This window comes from Ovis canadensis, chromosome 12 (genome assembly GCF_042477335.2).
Source record: "Ovis canadensis isolate MfBH-ARS-UI-01 breed Bighorn chromosome 12, ARS-UI_OviCan_v2, whole genome shotgun sequence".
NCBI lineage: Eukaryota > Metazoa > Chordata > Mammalia > Artiodactyla > Bovidae > Ovis > Ovis canadensis.
In genome coordinates this window covers 37,934,141-37,956,849 of record NC_091256.1, presented here as the reverse complement: position 1 = coordinate 37,956,849, position 22,709 = coordinate 37,934,141, and the positions used below count along the sequence as shown (strand labels likewise).

The following is a 22,709-nucleotide window of genomic DNA, read 5'->3' as shown; positions in this document are numbered from 1 at the left end:
TACTCAGTACAGTCTCTTCTGATTTTCCCAGTTGCTCCCAAATGTCCATTGTTCTTTTAATCTTTCATTTTTTTAAAACCTAGAATAAAGGAGCAAACCTGCTATGTAGTTGGCATATCCCTTTAATCTCCTTTAGAAAGTCTTTAGTCATTAGATATGGACATACTTATAGTTGACATAACATACTGCCTGGATTTGCATTAAAACACTCCAGAGGGGAAAAAAATGGGGGATAAATAAGACTGTGAAAATGTTGATGATTATTGAAACTGAGTGATAAAAACATGGGGGTTCATTATTGTGATAGTTTTAAAGCGTGTGTTTGTAAATCCTTGGCCCTCCTGTTAGTGGGAGGTGGACCCATGTCTCCTCTTCTCGAATCTGGGCTGACCTGAGTGACCCATCAATCGATACAGAACAGGGGAACTGATGCTACAGGGCTTTTCTTCCAGGGCTACCTGATCTGCTGTAGACAGTGTAGGCCTCAGTGTCTGAGTCCAGGCCACCTGCTCCAGCTCTTTACTCAATTGTCTTAAAACTGGAAATCTCTTAATGGTAGTGTCTCCTCCTTTGGAGTCTCCGTGTCGGTGTTAGTCTCTCAGTCGTGTCCGACTCTTTGCAACCCCATGGACTATAGCCCACGAGGCTCCTCTGTCAGTGGGGATTCTCCAGGCAAGAATACTGCAGTGGATTGCCATTCCCATCTCCAGGGGATCTTCCCAACCCAGGGATTGAACCGTGGTCTCCTGCAGGTGGATTCTTTACCATCAGAGGAGTTTGCATAGTATGATGTCCAAAGTTACATTTTTTTAGTAGATGTTACTGAAAAAAGGATGATATTTATTTTATGTTAGCTATTTTTTCTTTAACATTCTGAATTTCTTAGTATTCTTTTGTGTAGTAGCAAATCAGATCTGTATTTTGAGGAAGCATTTCTTTTTTGTTTTTTTTTTTTTTGGCTGTGCTGGTCTTCGTTGCTGCTCAGGCTTTTCTCTGCTTGTGGTGTGCAGGCTTCTCATTGCTGTGGATTTTTTTGTTGGGGAGCAGGGGCTCTAGGTTGTGGGCTTCAGTAGTGACAGCACATGTGCTGAGTAATTGCAGCTCCTGGGCTCTAGAGCACAGGCTCAGTGTTTTTGGCACACGGGCTTAGTTGCTCCACAGCATGTGGCATCTTCCCAGATCAGGGATCCAACCTGTGTCTCCTGCATTGACAAGCAGATTCTTTACCACCAAGCCACCAGGGAACCCCAGGAAGTAGTTCTGTAATGGAACTTTTTCTTCACGCCTACTATTTATAGTATCTAAGTGACAATTTTCATTTGTAAGTGATGTTCATCTGCTTCTGTTCTATTTACTTACATGATCCCAAAGAATGTTTCTATAACTTATTGTCCAGTAGCTTGACATTTTAAACTATTAGTTTCTCTTACAAATTTGGAAATTTCACATGTTATTTTGTCCAGGTTAATGTATAATATCACAATATCTAAATAATAATAATGAACATTTATTGGGAACTTAACTATGCATCAGCTAGTGTTCTGGCACCTTTGCATATATTCACCTAACATCCCTATGATTAAGTGCTATTATAATATATATTTAACAGATGAGAAAACTAAAGCACAGAAATGAAATAACACAGAGAGGCAGAGCTGACTTCAGACTGAAGTGGTCTGGTATCAGACCTTTTGTCCAGAATATCTTTACTATTTTTAATTTTTATTCAGTGTTAACAGAAATTATTTTCAGTATTCCTTCACTGATAATAATTACCCAAAAGTCCACATTTCATTGACACATACACTGTTGCTAGTTGAGTTGAGCAAAGTTTCTCACACATGCAATACCGGGGATCAGCAGTAAATAAAGATAAAGTTGGAGAAATAACTGTCCTAATATAGGATTGGGCATTAAAGTTTGTATCAACATAACTTTTCATGATGAATAAAGCTAATGGTTTGAGTTTAGAGGCTTTTTTATTTCTGGCAGATGTCCGTTTAATTTACTCCAAAAGAATTTACCTTATATTCTTATAAATCATTTATCTTATTTCTTCTGTAATACTGTCAAACTCTTAAAGGCAGAATATTTTTTAAAAACCTATTTTTTTATTCTGTTGTCTAATGCAGCAGATATTTATAACTTAATCCCTAATAGAATAAAGTGGGATATGTATTAGAGAGTTAGCGTTTGTTGAATAAGTGAACTGTTTGATCTTATGTCTGTTAAGTGAACTGTTTGATCTTAAATTGTGTCCATTATAATGCCACTGACAGAGAAGGACTTCCATAAATGTCTATAGTTTTTAGTATCTGGCTGTGTCGAGTCTTAGTTGCAGTGCTCAACATCTTCGTAGTGTCACATGAGATCTTTACTGTTTTGGTTCATGGACTTTCTAGTTGTGCCGGGGGGCTCAGGAGTCATGGCGCGGGGACTTAGTTGCTCCGTGGCATGTGGGATGTTAGTTCCCCGACCAGGGATCAAATCCACATCGCCTGCATTGCAAGGCAGATTCTAACCTCTGAACCACCAGGGGAGCCCCCATAAATATATTTGGTGACTTAATTTTACTAGTAGGTTAGGAATCTCAATTTCTTTTCCTTGTCTTTTCCACAGAATACTTCAAACTTTGTGCAGAAAACTAAGACTTCCCGAAACCTTTCATTTTCGTCACTTAGCACACCTCACGCCAGGCTTCGTTGGTGCTGACTTGATGGCACTCTGCCGAGAGGCAGCTATGTGTGCAGTCAATAGGGTCTTAATGGAGCTGCAGGGGCAGCACAAGAAAAATCCTGAAATCGAAGCTTTGCCCTCTGAAGGAGACCAGGAAAAAAGGACTGGGGCTGAACCCACTTCTAAAACACAGGTGCTTTCTATCCAGGTACCTTAAGTGACCTTAAACTTTCCATTTGAATGTTTCTAATTTGTGTTAACCTTAAAAGCAGGCAGGTGTCAGTGTAGTTGAAGTTCGTGATTTTCTGTTTCACTGGCACTGTGTCTTTAAAATAATTGTTATACCCAATATATGTAAAATTTCAGAAGCACAAGTTGTTTTACTTTTTTCAGTTGATTCCAAATAAATTCGCTTTGTAATAATGATTATGAAATCTAGAGCAGGGGTTGACACACTGTGGCACGCTGTGGCCCACTTGCTTACCTCCTGTTTTTGTAAATTGAAATTCTGTTGGAGCACAGGCATGCTCATTTATTGATGTAGAGTCTTTTTCTGTTTTCATATGTGACAGCAGGATTCTCATAAGTGTCTGTACAGCAGAGACTGCACGGCTCACAAAGTCTCTGGTGTTTACTCTCTAATTCTTTCCAGAAAATTTGTCAACTCCTGTGATAACATTGACATTTGGTTATAATTCCAGGTTATCTTTTGTTAGACAGGCTGAAATAGTCTGCTGACATAACTATATCCTTGGCCCTAACTTCAGCTGGGTGACAGTCCCGGGGAATGTGAGAGGGATGTTTATCATCTAAGATCTGTTAATACTTTGAGTCTTGTGAGTCATGAAAACTCAGTATAACATTTATATAGCATTTTATAGCTTGAACAGGGGGATTTTATGTAATTTGATCCATATAACTTAGTCAAATAAATACCATTCCTGTCCCCATTTTATAGTCAAAGAAATGAAGCTTAAGAGATGGTGACTTGCCTGAGGCCACGTGGCCTCTACTTTCCAGAGCTGGGGCTTAGATCCAGGTCTTTGGTTTTCAAATCATTTGTTTCTTCCTTACTCATTTGGAACCAAAAGCGTATCTGTTAAGAATAATAACATACGTATTCCTTTTATAATAGTCCATGTAAATTAGGATTTTATTAATTGAATTATTAGGTTACTTTTATATCTGTTCTTATCATATTCCTCAAAGAGCAAGAAATATGCCTTTGAAGTTCAAGATTCATTAGTACTAGGAAAATTGCTTTCTATTTGGTTGATAAATCATCAAAGAACCGTATTATGAAATCATACTGCCACCAGCGTAACTTTAATTTTATCAAAATTCACCTGTTTTTTGAATATGTAAAAAGTGAAAATTGGAAACACGTGGTTGTTGAATATTTACCAATTGCTCATGCCCTAGTATAGTATATAAAAATTATTCTTATCTTTGTTAATAGTTGGTATATCTTTTCTTGGCTATGTCAGAGCAAAGAAATGATCTATATCAATGAAGAAAATTATTAAAATGTATAGGGGTTTATATACCTTACAGAAATGTTGCACTAAGAATATTTAAAAGTGTAAAAAGTAACTTTTTCAACAAGCTTTGTGGTTTTTCAGTTTTTCCCTCATTTGTTTCCTTTAAGGAAGAATTGCAAAGGCTGCTGGGGTTGCTAAGGAACCAAGATCCCCTCTCAGAAGAGCAGCTTAAAGGACTGTGCATTGAGTTGAATGATTTCCTTGTTGCTCTGTCCTCTGTCCAACCCTCTGCCAAAAGGGAGGGCTTTGCCACTGTCCCTAACGTGACATGGGCAGATATTGGTGCCCTGGAAGACATTAGAGAAGAGCTCACCATGGCAATATTGGTAGGTGTTTCTGCCACTCACTGTTGTTGGTGTGTGTGATGCCTAAACAGCCATGCATGTGTGCTGGGTTATATGTCTAAATTGGCATGATGATATACTTTCTGTTGTAATATTATTATTATATAATAATACATTAATACTATTATAATAATATAATTATTATTGTATGATAATATGATAATATAATTATTATTGTATAATAATACAATAATATTATTGTAACACCCCAGTGGTGGCTTTTCATTCTTCTGAGATTTGTTTTATATTGACTCTTTTGGTTGTGTTTGAATTCTGTGGCACTGAGGTTTAAAGAGAAAAAGAATAAATTATTTGAGAAATACTTTCTGAGCTCAGTCACACTTACTGGGATCAAAACAGTTTTAGTGCCCGTGAAACTTTCGGTTAATTTTCATTTAGTCTTTTCCACTTTCATGTTCCTTCATGGCTCATTAATGATTTCCAGTCCATTTCAGTTCAATTCAGTCGCTCAGTTGTGTCTGACACTTGGCAACTGCAGCATGCCAGGCCTGTCTATCACTAACTCTCAGTTTGCTCAAACTCATGTCCATTGAGTCGGTGAAGCTATCCAACCATCTCATCCTCTGTCGTCCCCTTCTCCTTTTGCCTTCAATCTTTCCCAGCATCAGGGTCTTTTAAAATGAATCAGTTCTTCACATCAGGTGGCCAGAGTATTAGAGTTTCAGCTTCAGCATCAGTCCTTCCAATGAGTATTCAGGACTAATTTCCTTTAGGATGGACTCTTTAGTTCTTTGCTTTCTGCCGTAATGGTGGTGTCATCTGTATATCTGAAGTTATTGATATTTTTCCTGGCAGTCTTGATTCCAGCTTGTGTTTCTTCCAGCCCAACGTTTCTCATGATGTACTCTGCATATAAGTTAAATAAGCAGGGTAACAGTATACAGCCTTGACATACTCCTTTCCCAATTTGGAACCAGTCTGTTCCATGTCCAGTTCTAACTGTTGCTTCTTGACCTTGCTTACAGATTTCTCAGGAGGCAGGTTAGGTGGCCTGGTATTCTCATCTCTCTCAGAATTTTTCACAGTTTATTGTGATCCACCCAGTCAAAGGCCTTGGCATAGTCAATAAAGCAGAAATAGATGTTTTTCTGGAACTTGCTGGCTTTTTCCATGATCCAGCGGATGTTGGCAACTTGATCTCTGGTTCCTCTGCTTTTTCTGATCCAGTGTGAACATCTGGAAGTTCATGGTTCACATACTGTTGAAGCCTGGCTTGGAGAATTTTGAGTATTACTTTGCTAGTGTGTGAGATGAGTGCGATTGTGCAGTAGTTCGAGCATTCTTTGGCATTTCCTTTCTTTGGGATTGGAATGAAAACTGACCTTTTCTAGTCCTTTGGCCACTGCTGAGTTTTCCAGATTGGTAGTGTATTGAGTGCAGCACTTTGAAAGCCTCATCTTTTAGGATTTGAAATAGCTCCACTGGAATTCCATCACCTCCACTAGCTTTGTTCTTAGTGATTCTTCCTAAGGCCCACTTGACTTCACATTCCAGGATGTCTTGCTCTAGGTGAGTGATCACACCATCGTGTTTATCTGGGTTGTAAAGATCTTTTTTGTACAGTTCTTCTGTGTATTCTTGCCGCCTCTTCTTAATATCTTCTGCTTCTGTTAGGTCTATACCATTTCTGTCCTTTATTGTGCCCATCTTTGCATAAAGTGTTCCCTTAGAGGTGTGTAAATATTAAAAGAAAATACATGGAGATGGTAGTGAAAAGGTATTTCTGCTGTTGACTACGTGGAGTACTGCTGCTTCTGATTTCTTAAAGGGGGGCAGTGCCTAAAATTTTTACAGCCTAGAAATCTAGAGACATTTTCTAAAAATTTCTGAGTTTAAAATGTTGAAATACTATATCTAAAATGTTCCCAGAACTTACATTTAAGTATAAATTTTTTAAGAGCAAGGAGTTTAAATTTATCGCCCTTTACCTCATGCTGGAAACAGAGGAAGCACTCTGTGCTAAGCTCTGTTCTTATCTTCAGGGCTCACAATCAGTGTTGAAAATAGGCATCTAGAGATAATTTGAATATGCAGTATAAAGTGGACATTTGTAACAGGTTGATGTTGGGATTGTGTTTTCCAGGCACCAGTACGTAACCCAGATCAGTTCAAAGCTCTTGGCTTGGTGACTCCAGCTGGAGTCCTCCTGGCTGGTCCTCCTGGCTGTGGGAAAACTCTGCTCGCAAAGGTATGGAATAAATCAGTGGCATGTATTTTGTTTCTTACTATCAGTTAGGGTAATATGAATTCAACTTTAAATGTTATAGTGGGATATTTTTGCATAGTTTCTATTAGAAGTTCATTTTGGAACGACTAGCAAATTTTCTTCATGGAAGTTTCCCACTTTTATTTGAATTACAAAAGATATATCATTGAAAATTTGGAAAAGAAAAATTTTAATGTATCAAAACTCCATCAATTTTAACAAAAATTATATATTCTGTGTATTATATTCATTTTAAGGCACATTGTCACATAGTTGTAGTTTGTAGCTAAGTTTGTTTCCTGCCTTGGTATAGTTATTATTTATAAGTGAAGTATTTTTTCTACGTTCCTTACTGCAGTTGTTATTTTGAAAACTTAGGTTTTTACAGTATTAATAGAAAAAGTAGATAAGCAAAAGGGGAAAGCATTACTTATAATCCCCTCTCTCTTGCCTGCTAATAATTTCATTTTGTTAGTCCTTTCAGATGTTGTTGTCCACTTACATTTCAAGATAACATACATAACTTTTACACATATATGTACAACTATACGATTTTAAAACATGGATTTCCTACTCAGCAATACTTCTTGAACATCTTCCCATGTCAGTATACATAATAAACATTAGTGTTTTTAATACCTGCAGAGTATCCTGCCATAAACATGCTCTATCATTCATGAAATGATCCTCTGTTTAAACAACACTGCATGGAACAGTCCTGTGCTGACATTTTTGTACTTTGATGGGTAATTTTAATAGAGTGCATTCATGAATATTTTTTTAATGAAAAGAATGTGTTTAAAGGTTTTGATCCATTACCACTCCATCAAAATACTTTGTTAACCAGGTACATTTGATCCATTACCAAAGTGTCTTCTAAGAAGTTTGTGCCAGTTTCTCCTCATTCAGTAGAGTGAGTGTCTATTTCCCCAGCACCCTGAATTAGCAATAGCCGTTGACAGTTTTTAATATTTGACAGTCTTATAGGTAAACATGGTTATCTTCCAGGTTTTAAGTTATGTTTTGCAAATTACTCGTGGGTTTTTAAAAATAGTGTGTTTTATTGGCTTTGTTTGTTCATATCCTTTGTTTTCCTACTGACATGCATGTGATTTTCTTATAATCGCTCTTCATATAGTAAGATCTGTTATATTTGTAGTTTATCAGTGTTTTGGGCCTTCTTAATTTGTTAATCATATTTTTGACACTTTTTAAGTTTTGTGGCTTCCCCCCCTGCCCCCAGTAATCATCTGGGCAGTTTTCTCAGTCTTCTGTGATTCCTACCTTCCCTTTGGAATCAAGCTTACTAGAGCCATTTTTGTGATTTGTAACTTACATTAGTCATGATTTTTAGTGTCTGTATAATATTCCATCTATAATTTACTTAACCCTTATCACCTTTTAAAAACATTTGGATTACTTGTAAACAAATTAAAATTGATGGCAAAAATAAATTAATTGATTAAAAATACAATTATAGAATCAAAAAATAAAATGAATGGCATTTTTAGTAAGTTTCACAGCAGCCAAATAATTTGTGGCTCCTCAGTAAATACCAGATATCCACAGTGCCATTTGCTCGTGTGTGTGTGTGTACATGTAAGATTTTTTAAACTTATTTTTACTTATATCATTAAATTTTCTTGCTTAATGCTTCTAGTACTCTTATACAGCATTGCTGTAAAGGAGTTTGGGAGCAAAGGAGGCAGATGAGAACAAAGGAGGGGGTTGTTGGTCTACATTTTTTTCACAACAGTTTTAGAAAACTGTAGCCAGAAGGAAGGTCCTGCAAGCTAATATGTGGATTCACTGGGTTGATGCAGTTCCCTGGCTTGGGTACCTTGTCGTGTGTGTTTTTGAATTGGTTATATTTGCACCTCAGGTTCTTATTAGTTACCCATGTTATATATGATACTGTGTGCATGTCAGTCGCAATCTCCCAATTTATCCCTCCCCTCTTATTTACATTTTTAAGAATTCCTTGACAGTTAAGTGGAAAATGGACTGGAGGGAGGCAAGAGGGAAAGGAAGCTAGTCAGGGTTTTGGGGGTTTGGTTTGATCTGGGTTTTTTGCAGGTTCAGACAATAGGACATGGTGTGGATGAAGGTGATGGTATAGTGGACAAATAGGAAGTGACAGACTCACCTACATTTTAGCATTAGAGCCAGTAGAACTTCCATATGGGTTCACTGATCTAACAAGAGATCAAGGGGAGACAGCGTGGCTTTGGCTTAGAAAATGTATTTACTGGGATGAGGAGGAAAAGAATTTAGGGTGTGGGGTTTGGAGAGTTTGGGCTTTGGGAGATTCAAGAGTGCTGCTTTGGAAATGACAGACTTGAATTCCTAAAAGATCCAAATGGAAAAATTTTTTGAAAGATCCAAGTGGAGATACTGAGGAGTGTGTTGAACACAAATCTTGAGCTCAGATATCAAGTTTTAAACATAGAAAGGAGCTTTATTCCTTGATCATTTTGAAGTTTTAAGTGATTTTATTTAGACTTCAGCTCTGCCTGTACAGTATAGTTTTTGGATTCTTCTAAATGTGTCACCATATATTTCTCCTTTGTTGCTATCTTTGGCTTTAAACCATACAGCTTAATCTTTATTAAAAAATAATCTGTAAGTACCATAAAGGACAGAAAAGGTATGGACCTAACAGAAGCAGAAGAGATTAAGAAGAGGTGGCAAGAATACACAGAAGAACTATACAAAAAAGATCTTCATGATCCAGATAATCATGATGGTGTGATCACTCACCTAGAGAAAGACATCCTGGAATGCAAAGTCAAGTGGACCTTAGGAAGCATCATCATGAACAAAGTTGGGGAGGTGATGGAATTCCAGTCGAGCTATTTGAAATCCTAAAAGATGATGCTGTGAAAGTGCTGCACTCAATATGCCAGCAAATTTGGAAAACTCAGCAGTGCCCACAGGACTGGAAAAGGTCAGTTTTCATTCCAATCCCTAAGAAAGGCAATGCCAAAGAATTCTCAAAGTACCACACAATTGCATTCATCTCACACACTAGCAAAGTAACGCTCAAAATTCTCCAAACCAGGCTTCAGCAGTACTTGAACCATGAACTTCCAGATGTTCAAACTGGATTCACAAAAGGCAGGAACCAGAGATCATATTGCCAACATCCGTTGGATCATTGAAAAAGCAAGAGAGTTGCAGAAAAACATCTCCTTTATTGACTATGTCAAAGCCTTTGCGGAAAAGGCAATGGCACCCCACTCCAGTACTTTTGCCTGGAAAATCCCATGGACGGAGGAGGCTGGAAGGCTGCCGTCCATGGGGTCGCTGAGGGTCAGACACAAGTGAAGTAACTTAGCAGCAGCAGTAGCAAAGCCTTTGACTGTGTGGATCACAACAAACTATGGAAAATTCTTCGAGAGATGGGAATACAGACCACCTGACCTGCCTCCTAAGAAATCTGTATGCAGGTCAAGAAGCAACAGATAGAACTGGACATGGAACAACAGACTGGTTCCAAATAGGAAAAGGAGTACATCAAGGCTGTATATTGTCACCCCCCCCCCCCCATTTAACTTATATGCAGAGTACATCATGAGAAACGCTGGGCTGGATGAAGCACAGGCTGGAATCAAGATTGCTGGGAGAAATAGCAATAACCTTGATATGCAGGTGACACCACCCTTATGGCAGAAAGCGAAGAACTAAAGAGCCTCGTGATGAAAGTGAAAGAGGAGAGTGAAAAAGTTGGCTTAAGAGTCTGCATTCAGAAAACGAAGATCATGGCATCTGGTCCCATCACCTCGTGGGAAATAGATGGGGAAACAATGGAAACAGTGAGAGACTTTGTTTTCTTGGGCTCCAAAATCACTGCAATGGTGAGTGCAGCCATGAAGTTAAAAGACTCTTGCTACTTGGACAAAAAAGTTATGACCACCCTAGAAAGCATATTAAAAAGCAGAGTTGTTGCTCTCAAAGTAGTTGTTACTTGGGCGACAAAGGTCCCTCTAGTCAAAGCTATGGTTTTTCCAGTAGTCATGTATCGATGTGAGAGTTGGGCTGTAACAAAAGCTGAGCGCCGAAGAATTGATGCTTTTGAATTGGGTTGGAGAAGACTCTTGAGCATCCCATGGACTGCAAGGAAATCCAACCAGTCCATCCTAAACGAAATCAGTCCTGAATATTCATTGGGGGGACTGATTTGAACTCCAGTACTTTGGCCACCTGTTGCAAAGAACTGAGTCATTGGAAAAGCCCCTGATGCTGGGAAAGATTGGAGGCGGGAGGAGAAGGGGGTGACAAAGGATGAGATGGTTGGATGGCATTGCCAACTCAGTGGACATGAGTGTGAGTAAACTCGGGGAGTTGGTGATGGACAGGGAGGCCTGGCATGCCGCAGCCCTTGGGGTCGCAAAGAGTAGGACACAACTGAGCAGCTGAACTGACTGAAGTACCGTAAAGACTGATATTGATGCTTTCGAATTTTGGATTATAAATGAATGAATGACTGATTGCTTTCATTGGGCAGGGCATTTGTGCCCACTGAGATTTCTACTAGGATTCTAAACTCAGGCTTCAAATATGCTTACATATACCACATTTATGCAAACAAAAGATTTACATAAATGTTTCTGGTCATTTCCATCTGATTTTTTGTCTGAATAATTTGTGAAGAGTATTGAGTTTCTTTTTATTCCCATTTGTCTGTTTTCCTTCTAATGAGAAAGAGACAGCTATGAAAAGGGGGAAATAGAGATAAACTGCAAAAATTCCTTGTATTATCACACATTATTAGTATTTTATTGTGTACTTATCTTATTTGTGTCTTTTTTCTCTTACTAGGCTGTTGCGAATGAGTCTGGGTTAAATTTTATATCTGTCAAGGGCCCTGAATTACTAAACATGGTAAGTTGCTGTGGCATTAGCTATTATTTTTTATTAGGAAAAGTAATGGTCATTCAGATTACAGGGTCCTCAGAATTTTGAAATAGTCATGATATTTTGGTAAAATCACTGCATTAGGAGTGAAGATATGGAGTTTTGCTTTGCTGTACTGTTCGCTGTGTATAAATGCTTTCTTAATTAAGTCTGTTAACATCTGAGCCTAGATTTTTTCACCAGAAAAATGGAAATAATCAAAATAGTCAGCATTTTAAAGTGTTAACTCCAAATTTGTCAAGCACTTTACATGTATTATTCTTCAACAACCCTGTGAGGTACATATTGTTGCCCTGATTCACAGATGAGGAAACTTAAGTTTCAAGGAGTTGTATAACTCGGCCAGTGCCCAATAGCTTGGGGTTAGTGGAGCTGACATTTGAATCTGTGTCATCAGACTCCTAATCTGCTTTCCTTCAGATGAGTTAAGGATTAATAAATAAAAATACTTAGAGGGAAAGAAATCACTGAAGTATTTACTATATAACAACTTCTTACTGCATTTAAGCAGTTTGTATCTCAAGTTTGGGACTTTGAATTTCTTATTTCCTGTTTATGCCTATGAAAAGTAAAAATGCCATTCCGTAATATTCAAAGAAAGAAGAAATGAAAATGGTATCATTTGTTTAAAAAGGCTTTTTCAGTTCATTCAGTACACTTTTTACATTTAGTATATATATTATATATTTATCCCTAAATTAAGAAAATAACTTTTAAGTGTGGTAGTCATGTAGTTAATGTTAAAACTACTATCTTTTAGAGGTAGTAAAATATTTATAAATAAAGTTATGATGTCTGGGCTTTCCATCAAAATAACAAGTAGAAAGAAAGTGGACAGGGTTTAGATGAAACAAAACTGATCATGAATTGTGTTGATAGTTATGAAGCTGGGTGATGGAGGTATTTGGGGTTCATTACATTGTTATGTCTACTTTCATTATATGTTTGGAACTGCTTTCATAAATGATAAAAACAGCCACTTTTTATAAATGGTATGTGTTCTTTTATAACTTGATTTTGTTATTTTTGTTAAACATTATAATATTTCCCTTGTTATATTTGCCTCTAGTTATTAGTTTTATGTGTAGTAGTTTATTGAATGACTTATAACCACAGTTTTCAAAACTTAACTCTGTTACAATCTAGAGGGATGCATGGATTGGGAGATAGGAGGAAGGTTCAAGAGGGAGGGGAAATATGTATACCTATGGCTGATTCATGTTGATGTATGGCAGAAACCAACATAGTATTATAAAGCAATTATTATCTTCCAATTAGAAATTTTTAAAAAATACTCAGTTTTTTTTTTCTGGATAGATGTTTAAGTTGAGCATTATATACATGTCAAAGTGCAGCAACAAAGACCAGTGCAGCCAAAATCAATCAGTGTAAAATGATAATAATTTAAATATATCTACTGAATGTTTTGGTTCAGCATTCCAAATTTAATTTTTGTTAATTTAGATTTTTTTCAGGGAACTAAGTTGGTCTACTGTATTTGTACACTGTGCAGGATGTTATGGTCACAGAAAAATTTGAAATGGTCATGGCTTCTGCTTTCCAAGGACTTATGTTGTAATATGGTGAAGGTATTGTAGGATAGCTCAGAAATTATAACAGTAGGAGGTGCTGTAAGAGATGAGAGAGCAGTGGGAAGAAAGATCAATGGTCTTTTAGACTGCAAGAACTGTGTTGAAGTAGGTTGGGAAAGCAGGTCATGTGAGAGAAGCAGAATAAGGAAAAGTACAATGAAAGGTATCGGACAGATCTGAAGAAAAGAAGATCTACTCAAATAGAAAACAAAAGTACTTTAATCGCTGTCATCTCTGATGTCTTCTGTGCCCTAATTACTTTCATATGGCCATATAATCATACAGTAATATAAAAGATACTTTAGGTATAATCGCCATTGTAAAGATGTTTTCAGATTGTCTTATTTAGCATTATTAGAAAAAATGCTTTTCTTAGTTAGCTAGGTTGAAATTTTACACAAATAATTTTTTGTGCCTAGCTAAAAGTGAAACTGTTTTACATGTGACTTTTAATTTTAGTTAGTTCTAATGTTATAGCTGTCTGTGAGTTGGTTTGTATTTTGATTTTACCGTACAGTATGCATTTATGAAACCTGGTAGATATCTAGCTGGCTTAATTTGCCTCCTCTGATGCTATATTATCATCATGAGTTCTTCCTTTAGCAAGATGACCTATATAGAAGCAACAGTAGGACAGTAAGTTGTCCTCTTCTCTTTTAAAATACTGTTGAATTAATGAAAATATATGCTGGGTGTTTTATATGCATAAAGCTTTGATCAGTTCTAAAATGCCATAGAATTGTGGAGTTTTTCTTGACCTAGAAGAGACCTTATATTCTATTTAGTCTTCATTTTATAAATGAAAAAATTTATAATAAGTTTAACTAAGAGCTAATTTTATGAAGTTGAACCAAATAAAACTATTTTTGCAGGTCAGAATGGTTAAATGTCATCTGTTGCCTGTGTTTTGACCTAATGCTTTTTGAACTCTGATATATACATGTCATTTAAAACTAGTATTACTATAATCTGGCCCAAACTCCAAAGTTGAATTGTTTCTACATTTTCTTTCCATTCTGTGTATGGTCAGTATGTTGGTGAGAGTGAGCGTGCTGTGCGACAGGTATTTCAACGAGCCAAGAACTCAGCACCCTGTGTGATATTCTTTGATGAAGTGGATGCCTTATGCCCTCGAAGATCAGCCCGAGAGGTAGGTATCATAGTTTAGTGATTACAGATTTTTTTGAAGCACCAAACCTTTTTTAATTTCTTGTAAAGTTATGTAGAGTTCAAATAGTTGTTTTATAAAGTCATTCCTTGAGAACGCTGAGACTGTTTAAGTGAAGAAACCTAGTAATTTGAAAACGGCCTAAGGATAACAGTTTTATTTTTATTAGTCTCTGTATTCATTTTGTTTTTCTGTGTATTATTTTGGTTTCTCATACCTGTTTGACACAAGTGTGTTGTTGGGAATGGAATGTTAGTTCTGGATAGCTTACCTTGTAATCTGATGATTGTTTTCAGGGTTCCTGAAACAGTAGAAAATATAATTTAAGACATCATGTGCTCCTAGTAGGGTCAGATAATATGCTCTAAGACTCAGCGCCATTTCTATCTGGGGAAGACATAAACTGATCTGCATTAATTACCACTTGCATTACTACTGTGAATCACTGTTCTTAAGAAATTTCAGTACAGTGAGTGCCCAGAAATAGTTCTCAGGAATACTGTTATAAAAGAGTTGGAAGAGTAGTGAAGCATAATATATAAAAAAAAAAATAATAACCTTTTGAAGAGAATAGCGAAAACAGTGTTGTAAGTAGATTTATTACAAGATGATTAAGGAAGTGATTGTATTTCTCTTGTGATTTATCTTCAGATAGTTATTTTATGTGTGTTCTTAGATTGTGAAACATTCATAAGGTGCCTCATTTTGCTTAAAATTCACAAAAGTGTTCAAAAGTTGCAGAAACAAAACTTGACTGGGATAAATGTGCTTGATATCATAGCACTTTTGTTTCCTCACCTAGTAGTCAGCAGTATTGCAAAAAATCTTTTATTGCAGTCTTATCTCTGATAGTGATGTGAGTGGCCAGGGCAGAGATCCTTCCAAGGTTCTGTTGCCAGCTGTCACACTCCAAAACCTAATGTGTATCCCAGGCAAAACCCTACACATTATGTCCAGCTGGTGGAGGCGTGCCATGCTCTGCATTTTACTTTTTACTCCCTTTCTTTCATTGACAGCCTGTTCGTTGGTTTGCGTCTCTCTGTTACCAACTGGTAATTTAAATTAGGAGTTCACTGAGGTATATGTCCAGTCAACTCCCTGCCTTCAAAGAAGTCTGTGTCCGTATGAACTACATTTCTAACTTCTAGGTTCTCTCTCTCTCATGCCTCACTGCTCCCTCACATTTTTGTATTCAGAATACGTTTTTCTTTAACATTTTCACCTGAAGGGGATTCTGAAAATATTTTAAAATTAAATGTATCCTTTTTTTTTTAATCATATAAGTTACTCATGAATACATATTGGGAAAAATTCAAATGAAGTATAAAGAGAGTCAAATCTTTTCTTCCTGTTCTCCTCCCTGTTGTTCTTGGAGGTTACTTCTGCTGACAGCTGAGTGTTTTGCATTTGTGGTCTGGAACTTTTTCTGTAATGTTAAAAACATGTATGATTTCGACTTCTTTTTTAACATAGATGTGGTCATCCTATCTTGACACTTTCCCCATGTTCTTAATAACTTATTTTTTAGCTATTACATAAATATTCCACAGTCTGGATAGAGAAGATTTAACTCAGTAATTCCTATGTTTAGGACGTTTACATTGTTTCTAGTTGTTTCTCTTACAAATACGTCTGTATTGATTCTTTCACATACTTTTGTGCCCATGTGGGAATGTGTGAGAGTTCTGGAAGTAGAATTTCTGGGTAGAAGATGTATACATATATTTTGAAGTGAAGGGAAGGGAAGTCGCTCAGTCATGACCGACTCTTTGTGACCCCATGGACTGCAGCCTACCGTGCTCCTCTGTCCATGGGGTTCTCCAGGCAAGAGTACTGGAGTGGGCTGCCATTTCCTTCTCCAGGGGATCTTCCCGACCCAGGGATCGAACCCAGGTCTCCCATACTATAAGCAAGACACTTCACTGTCTGAGCCACCGGGGAAGTTAATACTGAATCTTTTTTCACAAAAACTGCCAGTTATATGCATCTGTTAACAACAGTGTGTAAAATAACTATTTCCTATATCTTTGTCAATAATGAATAATACCTATCTTTTTTTTTTCTCAGTTTTATTGTCAAAACATGGTGTTACATTTTAGTATTCATGTCTCTGACCCTTTTGCTATTGACTCTATTTGTTTTTCTGTGCTTGCTTTGGCAACACATATAACATGTCTTCCCTTTTTTGTTGTTGTTAATTTATAAGAGCTCTTTATATATGATGGCGATTAGTCTATTGACTAGTTACGTGTATTGGTACTGTTTTCCCCAGTTTCATCACTTATCTTTTTTTATTATATAAAATTTTACATTTTAATATAATAAAATCAATTCTGAGGTTTTTACTTTGCTTAGGTAGAATAGTGTTGTGGTTTTTTTTCTTTATTTTTTTTTCTTGAATCTGGATTATAATTCTGTTAATGTCCTGACTGTTAATGCTATGTCTCCAACGAGTGATAATAAGGTACACCAAAATTTTTTTCTGGAGAAATCAGTGTGTTAAACTCATTACTGCCTCTGTACACAAAATTTATGTTGGAAAAAGGCAATTAATGAGAAAAAGAAGCACAGCACTACTTTTCTCATTTCCTTCATTGTGAATTTTAAAGCTCTCTGTTTAATGGGTAAATAACCCTTTCTTCACCAACTTCTTGCATCTTTCTCTTGGATATTGCCCTGAGCTTTGTATTATATGCTTCATGGAAAAGAGAAAAGGCCTCAGTGTCCCAGCTAATAGCTCTGGATATCCAGTGTCCTGGGGAGCCTGATCTGGCATCCAAACACTGAGTCTTGGGACTTCCCTGGCAGTTCAGTGGATAAAAGTTCACCTACCAATACAAGGGGTGCATGCTTGATCCTTGGTCAGGGATCTAAGCTCCCACATGCCTTGCAGCCAAGAAACCAAAACCTAAAACAGAAAAAATATTGTAGTAAATTCAATAAAAACTTTAAAGATGGTCCACATCAAAAAGATCTTTAAATACCTTAAAAAAAAAGAGCTGAGTCTAGATTTGCCCAAAGGGAAATTCACTGTAGCTATTAGATCTTTTTTTAAAATTTATTTCATTGATGTATAATTGATTTACAGTGTTGTATTAATTTGTATTAAACTAATTGATGGTATTAATTATATTGATATTTAGTATATTAATCCCATGGATGGAGGAGCCTGGTGGGCTGCAGTCCGTGGGGTTGCGAAGAGTCAGACGTGACTGAGCGACTTCTCTTTCATGTTTCACTTTCATGTGTTGGAGAAGGAAATGGCAACCCACTCCAGTGTTCTTGCCTGGAGAATCCCAGGGACGAGGGAGCCTGGTGGGCTGCCGTCTGTGGGGTCACACAGAGTCAGACACGACTGAAGTGACTTAGCAGTAGCAGCAGCAGTACATTAATATTATATGTTATTGGTTATATTAATATTTAATATTAATGCAATTATATATAATAGTAATTGTATTGAAGCAAATTGATTCAGTTATACACATGTACATTTCTTTTCATATTCTTTTCCATTATGGTTTATCACAGGATTTTGAATTCTCAGCTGTTGCTTCTTCAACTGACTCAGAGGTGTAAGACTTTGGCACCAGCTGAGCCTGAGATTGAATTTCATTTCTATCTCTATCTAGCTTTGAGACCTTGGACAAATAGCCTCTCTCAGCCTTGGTTTCCTCATCTGAATTGTGGATGGTAGCAAGATTGCGGGGGAAGCACACTGACAAGAACATGTTTTGCACAGTGATTAGATACAGTGACTTCTTCAGAAATGATATTATATCTTTTGACAGAAGCTTTCATTCAAGTTAGCAATTATAATATTTTGTATGGAAAAAAAACAGCAGTGTGTTCTTCTTTTTATTAGGAGCTGATGGAGCTATATTTATTTGTTTTTAGACAGGGGCAAGTGTCCGAGTGGTGAATCAGCTGCTTACAGAGATGGATGGTCTGGAAACACGTCAGCAAGTTTTTATTATGGCAGCCACTAACAGACCAGGTAAGAAAGAAGACTAAAACAGCTAAGTCTAAAAACTTCCAGCATTTACAAAGAGTATAATTTACATACATCCTACTAAAGAAAGATTAAGTTTGGGGAATCCCTTTTTGGTTCATAAGTTGGAATAAAACTTTAGAAAGCATTTAAGTCAGCTATAATTTTTTAAAAATGGGTGTGTGTGGGGTGCGTGTGTGTGTGTTGTGTGTGTTGGTATTGCCTGGATTCTATAAGATTTTTTTCCTGTGTTGGTACACATAAAGTTGTCTTGTTGGCCAAGAACACTTGTAACATACACTTTGACCATGAAGTATTAGGATTTATATCCCGTGGTTCCTCTCACGCTTATAGGACACAAGGAACCAGGCTCTTTTTCACTGTATCTGAAGGCTGAAGGTGGGTGTTTATGCTTTTATCCTAGAAGCTTATCCATATACCTGCACTTAACTTATTTTTTAAATTGTTAAAAAGCTTAAGTCCTCTGGGAAGGGCTTAGAAAAAGGCTCAAAACTTCAGAAATACTGAAGGTGGCTTATACTTTGGGTCCTAAATTGTTTTCATATTGTTTGATACTTCGCCATCATGTGAGTGACTCTGTCATAGCTGCCCTGCATTGAGGTTTCTAACTATGTCTGCCAACAGGGACATGGGACTTTAATTGCTTAAATGGATTTTTCAGTTTTCTAAGCAGATATGATTTTTCCTTTCTCATACGTTAGTACAGATACTAAAATCTTCGTGAATTGTATACCATTTCATTTTAAAAAGAAAAATTGAAAGGTGTTATGGTTTAACACCTTTGAATTAGACTCTTACTTTGAATTAGAAATATTTCCTTTGAGTTTGGCAGAACTGGGTGTGAGTCCTGGCTGTAGCACTTCACATCTTACCAACTCTTCTCTTTCAACCCTAATTAGTCTATACCAACTGAGTAGGTTATAATTCAGTTCTGACACTAACAGCTTAGAGTTAGTACCAGAACCTGCAAGTTAAGAGGAAGTCATCTTGACCACTCCCCTGCTTCAGATGCCAGCTGCACGTGGTGTCTCCAGGACACCTGCACTTCTGACCAACTTGCTACACAGACTTGGGGATACCCATAACTGCCTTCACGTTCAATAATTTGCCAGAAGGACTAACAAAAGAAAAGCACTATACCTACAGTTCCAGTTTATTATAAAGGGTACACTTGGGGCTAGATCTCAGAGGTGGTATGGTTTCCAGGCCCTTTCTCCACGGAGTCAGGACACGTCACCCTCCTGTCCCATCAGTGTGTTCAATCTCCCTCAAGTTTGATGTCCAGAGTTTTTATTAATTGACTCATCAGCCATGTGATTGAACTCAGTCTCCCTGCCTCCTCAGGTGTCTGGCTACAAGTTCCAACCCTCTAATCAGATGCTTAGTCATTCTGATAATCGGCCCCATCCTGAAGTTATATTGGGGCCAACCTTGAGTCATCTCTTTAGCATAACAAAAACACTCCTGTTGCACAGAAAACTCTAGCCAAGAGCCTGAGGTAACGACCAGTATAGTCATTCGTTACTGTACCACATTAATCCTGAGCATATATTACTTCATCTTGCTAACCAGTACTTATTCATCTGTAAAATGAGGATGATAGTACCTAATAGGCAGTGTTGTCAACAAAGCTTAAGTTATGTTGGTAATGTACGTATTGTAGTATGTGGCAAGTAGCTGATAAGTAATTATTATCATCGTCATACACACTTCAGGTATTGGCAGTAGGAATAGTTGTTGGGTCATAAAATCAGAGTCATCCTAGAAGAAACCTTGAAGGTCTCAAATTTGGATAGCATCACATCCTGCCTTTCCCAAGCAGCTGCAGATCTTTTCTAGCAGATTTCAAGAAGACAGTGTTTGGTCTGCCATAATAACCTATTCTGTCTTTAACTGCACTCAACATTTTTCATTCATGTTTATTGTAGACATCTTATCTTTTAGTTTAATCTCTGTAGATTAGAAAATAGTGGATCCTTCAGCGTTACTTAAATTTTACTTAAATCCTTTCCTTCAAAAGGATTCAGGTACATTGTCTTTCCTCATGTTTTCTTCACCTCCTCTGATCTCTTCATTCATCTTTGAACTCCTTCTCCAGATTCTCCTTAATTGTAAAACGGACAACTGAGTGTAGTAGTCTGTTGAGCTTAGCCAGTGAATGGAGGTTGAATCATCGTGTGGCCCCTGTGTTTTGTTCTTTCCAGCGTCCTTGAGTATTGTCTTCCTCTCTACTGTACCTCACCCATCACTTCCTCCCTATTACATTAAGGAGCCACATAAATTTAAAAACAGATGTTCTGGGTCTCTTTGCTTGTATTGATGCTTATTTGGCAGTTCTGTCCCATTGTATTCTATCCTGTGACATTCTGTTTGGTTGTTTATAACTTATTTCCTGGTTAGCTTTAAGAAATCCTCTCTCTCCTGATGTTCTGGTCAGCTATTGCTGCGTGACAAACTGCTACAACACTTAGCGTCTTAAAATCACCATTTCTGCCTTGTTCGTCATTTTGTAGGTCAGGAATTCAGGGAGGGCTTGTCCAGGTGGTTCATCTGTGATCCGCATGCCGCCAGCAGGCATGGCTGGGCCAGAGCACCCCTTCCAAGGTGACTTCTCTGCTCCGTGTCTGGTGCTTTGGTGCTCCTTGGCCTTATGCCTCCCCTCTCCTTCTGCGGTTGTCAAATTCCAAGGCCTCGCCGTGTGGCTTGACTTCTGTTAACATGGCTCTCTGAGTACTCCCCCCTCTTAGATAACAGCTGGATTCCAAGAGATAAAGGCAGAAGTTGCCATTCCTCTTGAAGGTAGGGCCCAGATTAGACAAATTCTCTTGGTCAGGACAGTGACAGGAAGAGCCAGATTCAGAGAGAGAGAAGTCAGAATGTAAAAACATGTAGTTATCTTTAATCCTTGTTATGTAAATTTTTCTTTGATCATATTCTTGATATTATGGTACAAGTTACACATTCAGCTTTATGGTTTGGTGTTGTATATGGATCAGTCATACCATTAATCTCAGAAGATTTACTCATTCACTCATTTTTACAGAATTTTTATTATATGCCTGGTCCTACTGAGCTTTGGGAATTCAAAAGTTAACAATTCAGAAAACTTATTTGCCTGCATATGTTCTGATTTGGAGCTGAACAGGGAATAAGTAATAGGCAGTCCAATAAAACAGGGTAAGAGGATGGAGAATGTCTGTTTTGAGGAAGTGAATGCTAACTTAGATTATCATGGTCCAGGAAGGCTTCTTCAGAAGTGACATATGAGCAGGAACCCAAATAATGTGAAGAATTGAGCCATACAATAATCTGAGAGAAGGCATTCCTGGTAGAAAACAATAAGTGTAAAGGCCCTGAGGTGAGAACAAGTTTGGAGAACCAGCACGGCCAGTGTGTCTCAAGTGAAAAGACTTGGTGGGGGCAGCGGGGAGTGAGTAATGGAGAGGAGCAAGGGGCCTTTTAGGCCACAGTATGGGGTGTGGGTTTTATTCTGCCGTGAAGGTTTTTTGAATGGGAATGATGTGATCTAGTTTTCTTTTTATAAAATATGTGACTTTTTTTATTAATAACTGCATTTTGAAACATTTATAAACTCCCAGGAAATCATAAAAAATAATGCACAGAAGTTCCATTTACCCAGTTGTTACATTTTACATAACTATGGTACAAAATCAAAACCAGGAAATAGACATTTGTGTAATTCTGTCTGTTTCTGTGCTGTTTTAGCACATGTGTGGATTCATGTAATCCCATTGCAGTCAACACAAGAACTGTTCCATCACCACACAGACCTCCTTCCTGCTGTCCCTTTATGGAAACAACCACCTCTCTCCCACCATCTCTAACTCAGGGCAACTGGTAGTCTGTTCTTCATCTCTATAACTGTATCACTTTTAAGAATTTTGTATGAAAGTAATCATACAAAATGTGACCTATAGGTTGGCTTTATTCACCTATTCTAATGCCCTTGTTGTTCAGTTGCTAAGTCGTGTCTGACTCTTTGCAACCCAGTGGACTGCAGCACACCAGGCTTCCCTATCCTTCACCATCTCCGAGAGTTTCGGAGATGCTCAAACTCATGTCCATTGAGTCAGTGATGCCATCCAACCATCTCATCTTCTGTATTCCTCTTTTCTTCCTGCCTTCAATCTTTCCCAGCATTAGGATTCTTTTCCAATGAGTCATCTCTTCACATCAGGTGGCATAGTATGAGACTGATTGAATTCTTGTATGTG

General features: G+C 37.5%; 1 protein-coding gene across 2 annotated transcripts in view; it reads left to right on the top strand.

Moving 5' to 3' along the window:
- The window catches only part of NVL (nuclear VCP like), an 83,405-nt gene that overhangs the window by 25,434 nt on the left and 35,262 nt on the right, over positions 1 to 22,709 (top strand). For both annotated transcript variants that reach the window (XM_069545430.1, XM_069545431.1), the window contains exons 13-18: positions 2,620 to 2,884; positions 4,325 to 4,543; positions 6,666 to 6,770; positions 11,610 to 11,672; positions 14,328 to 14,447; positions 18,360 to 18,459. In XM_069545430.1, the coding sequence (XP_069401531.1) occupies positions 2,620 to 2,884; positions 4,325 to 4,543; positions 6,666 to 6,770; positions 11,610 to 11,672; positions 14,328 to 14,447; positions 18,360 to 18,459 (872 nt within the window). The remainder of the gene's footprint in view (positions 1 to 2,619; positions 2,885 to 4,324; positions 4,544 to 6,665; positions 6,771 to 11,609; positions 11,673 to 14,327; positions 14,448 to 18,359; positions 18,460 to 22,709) is intronic.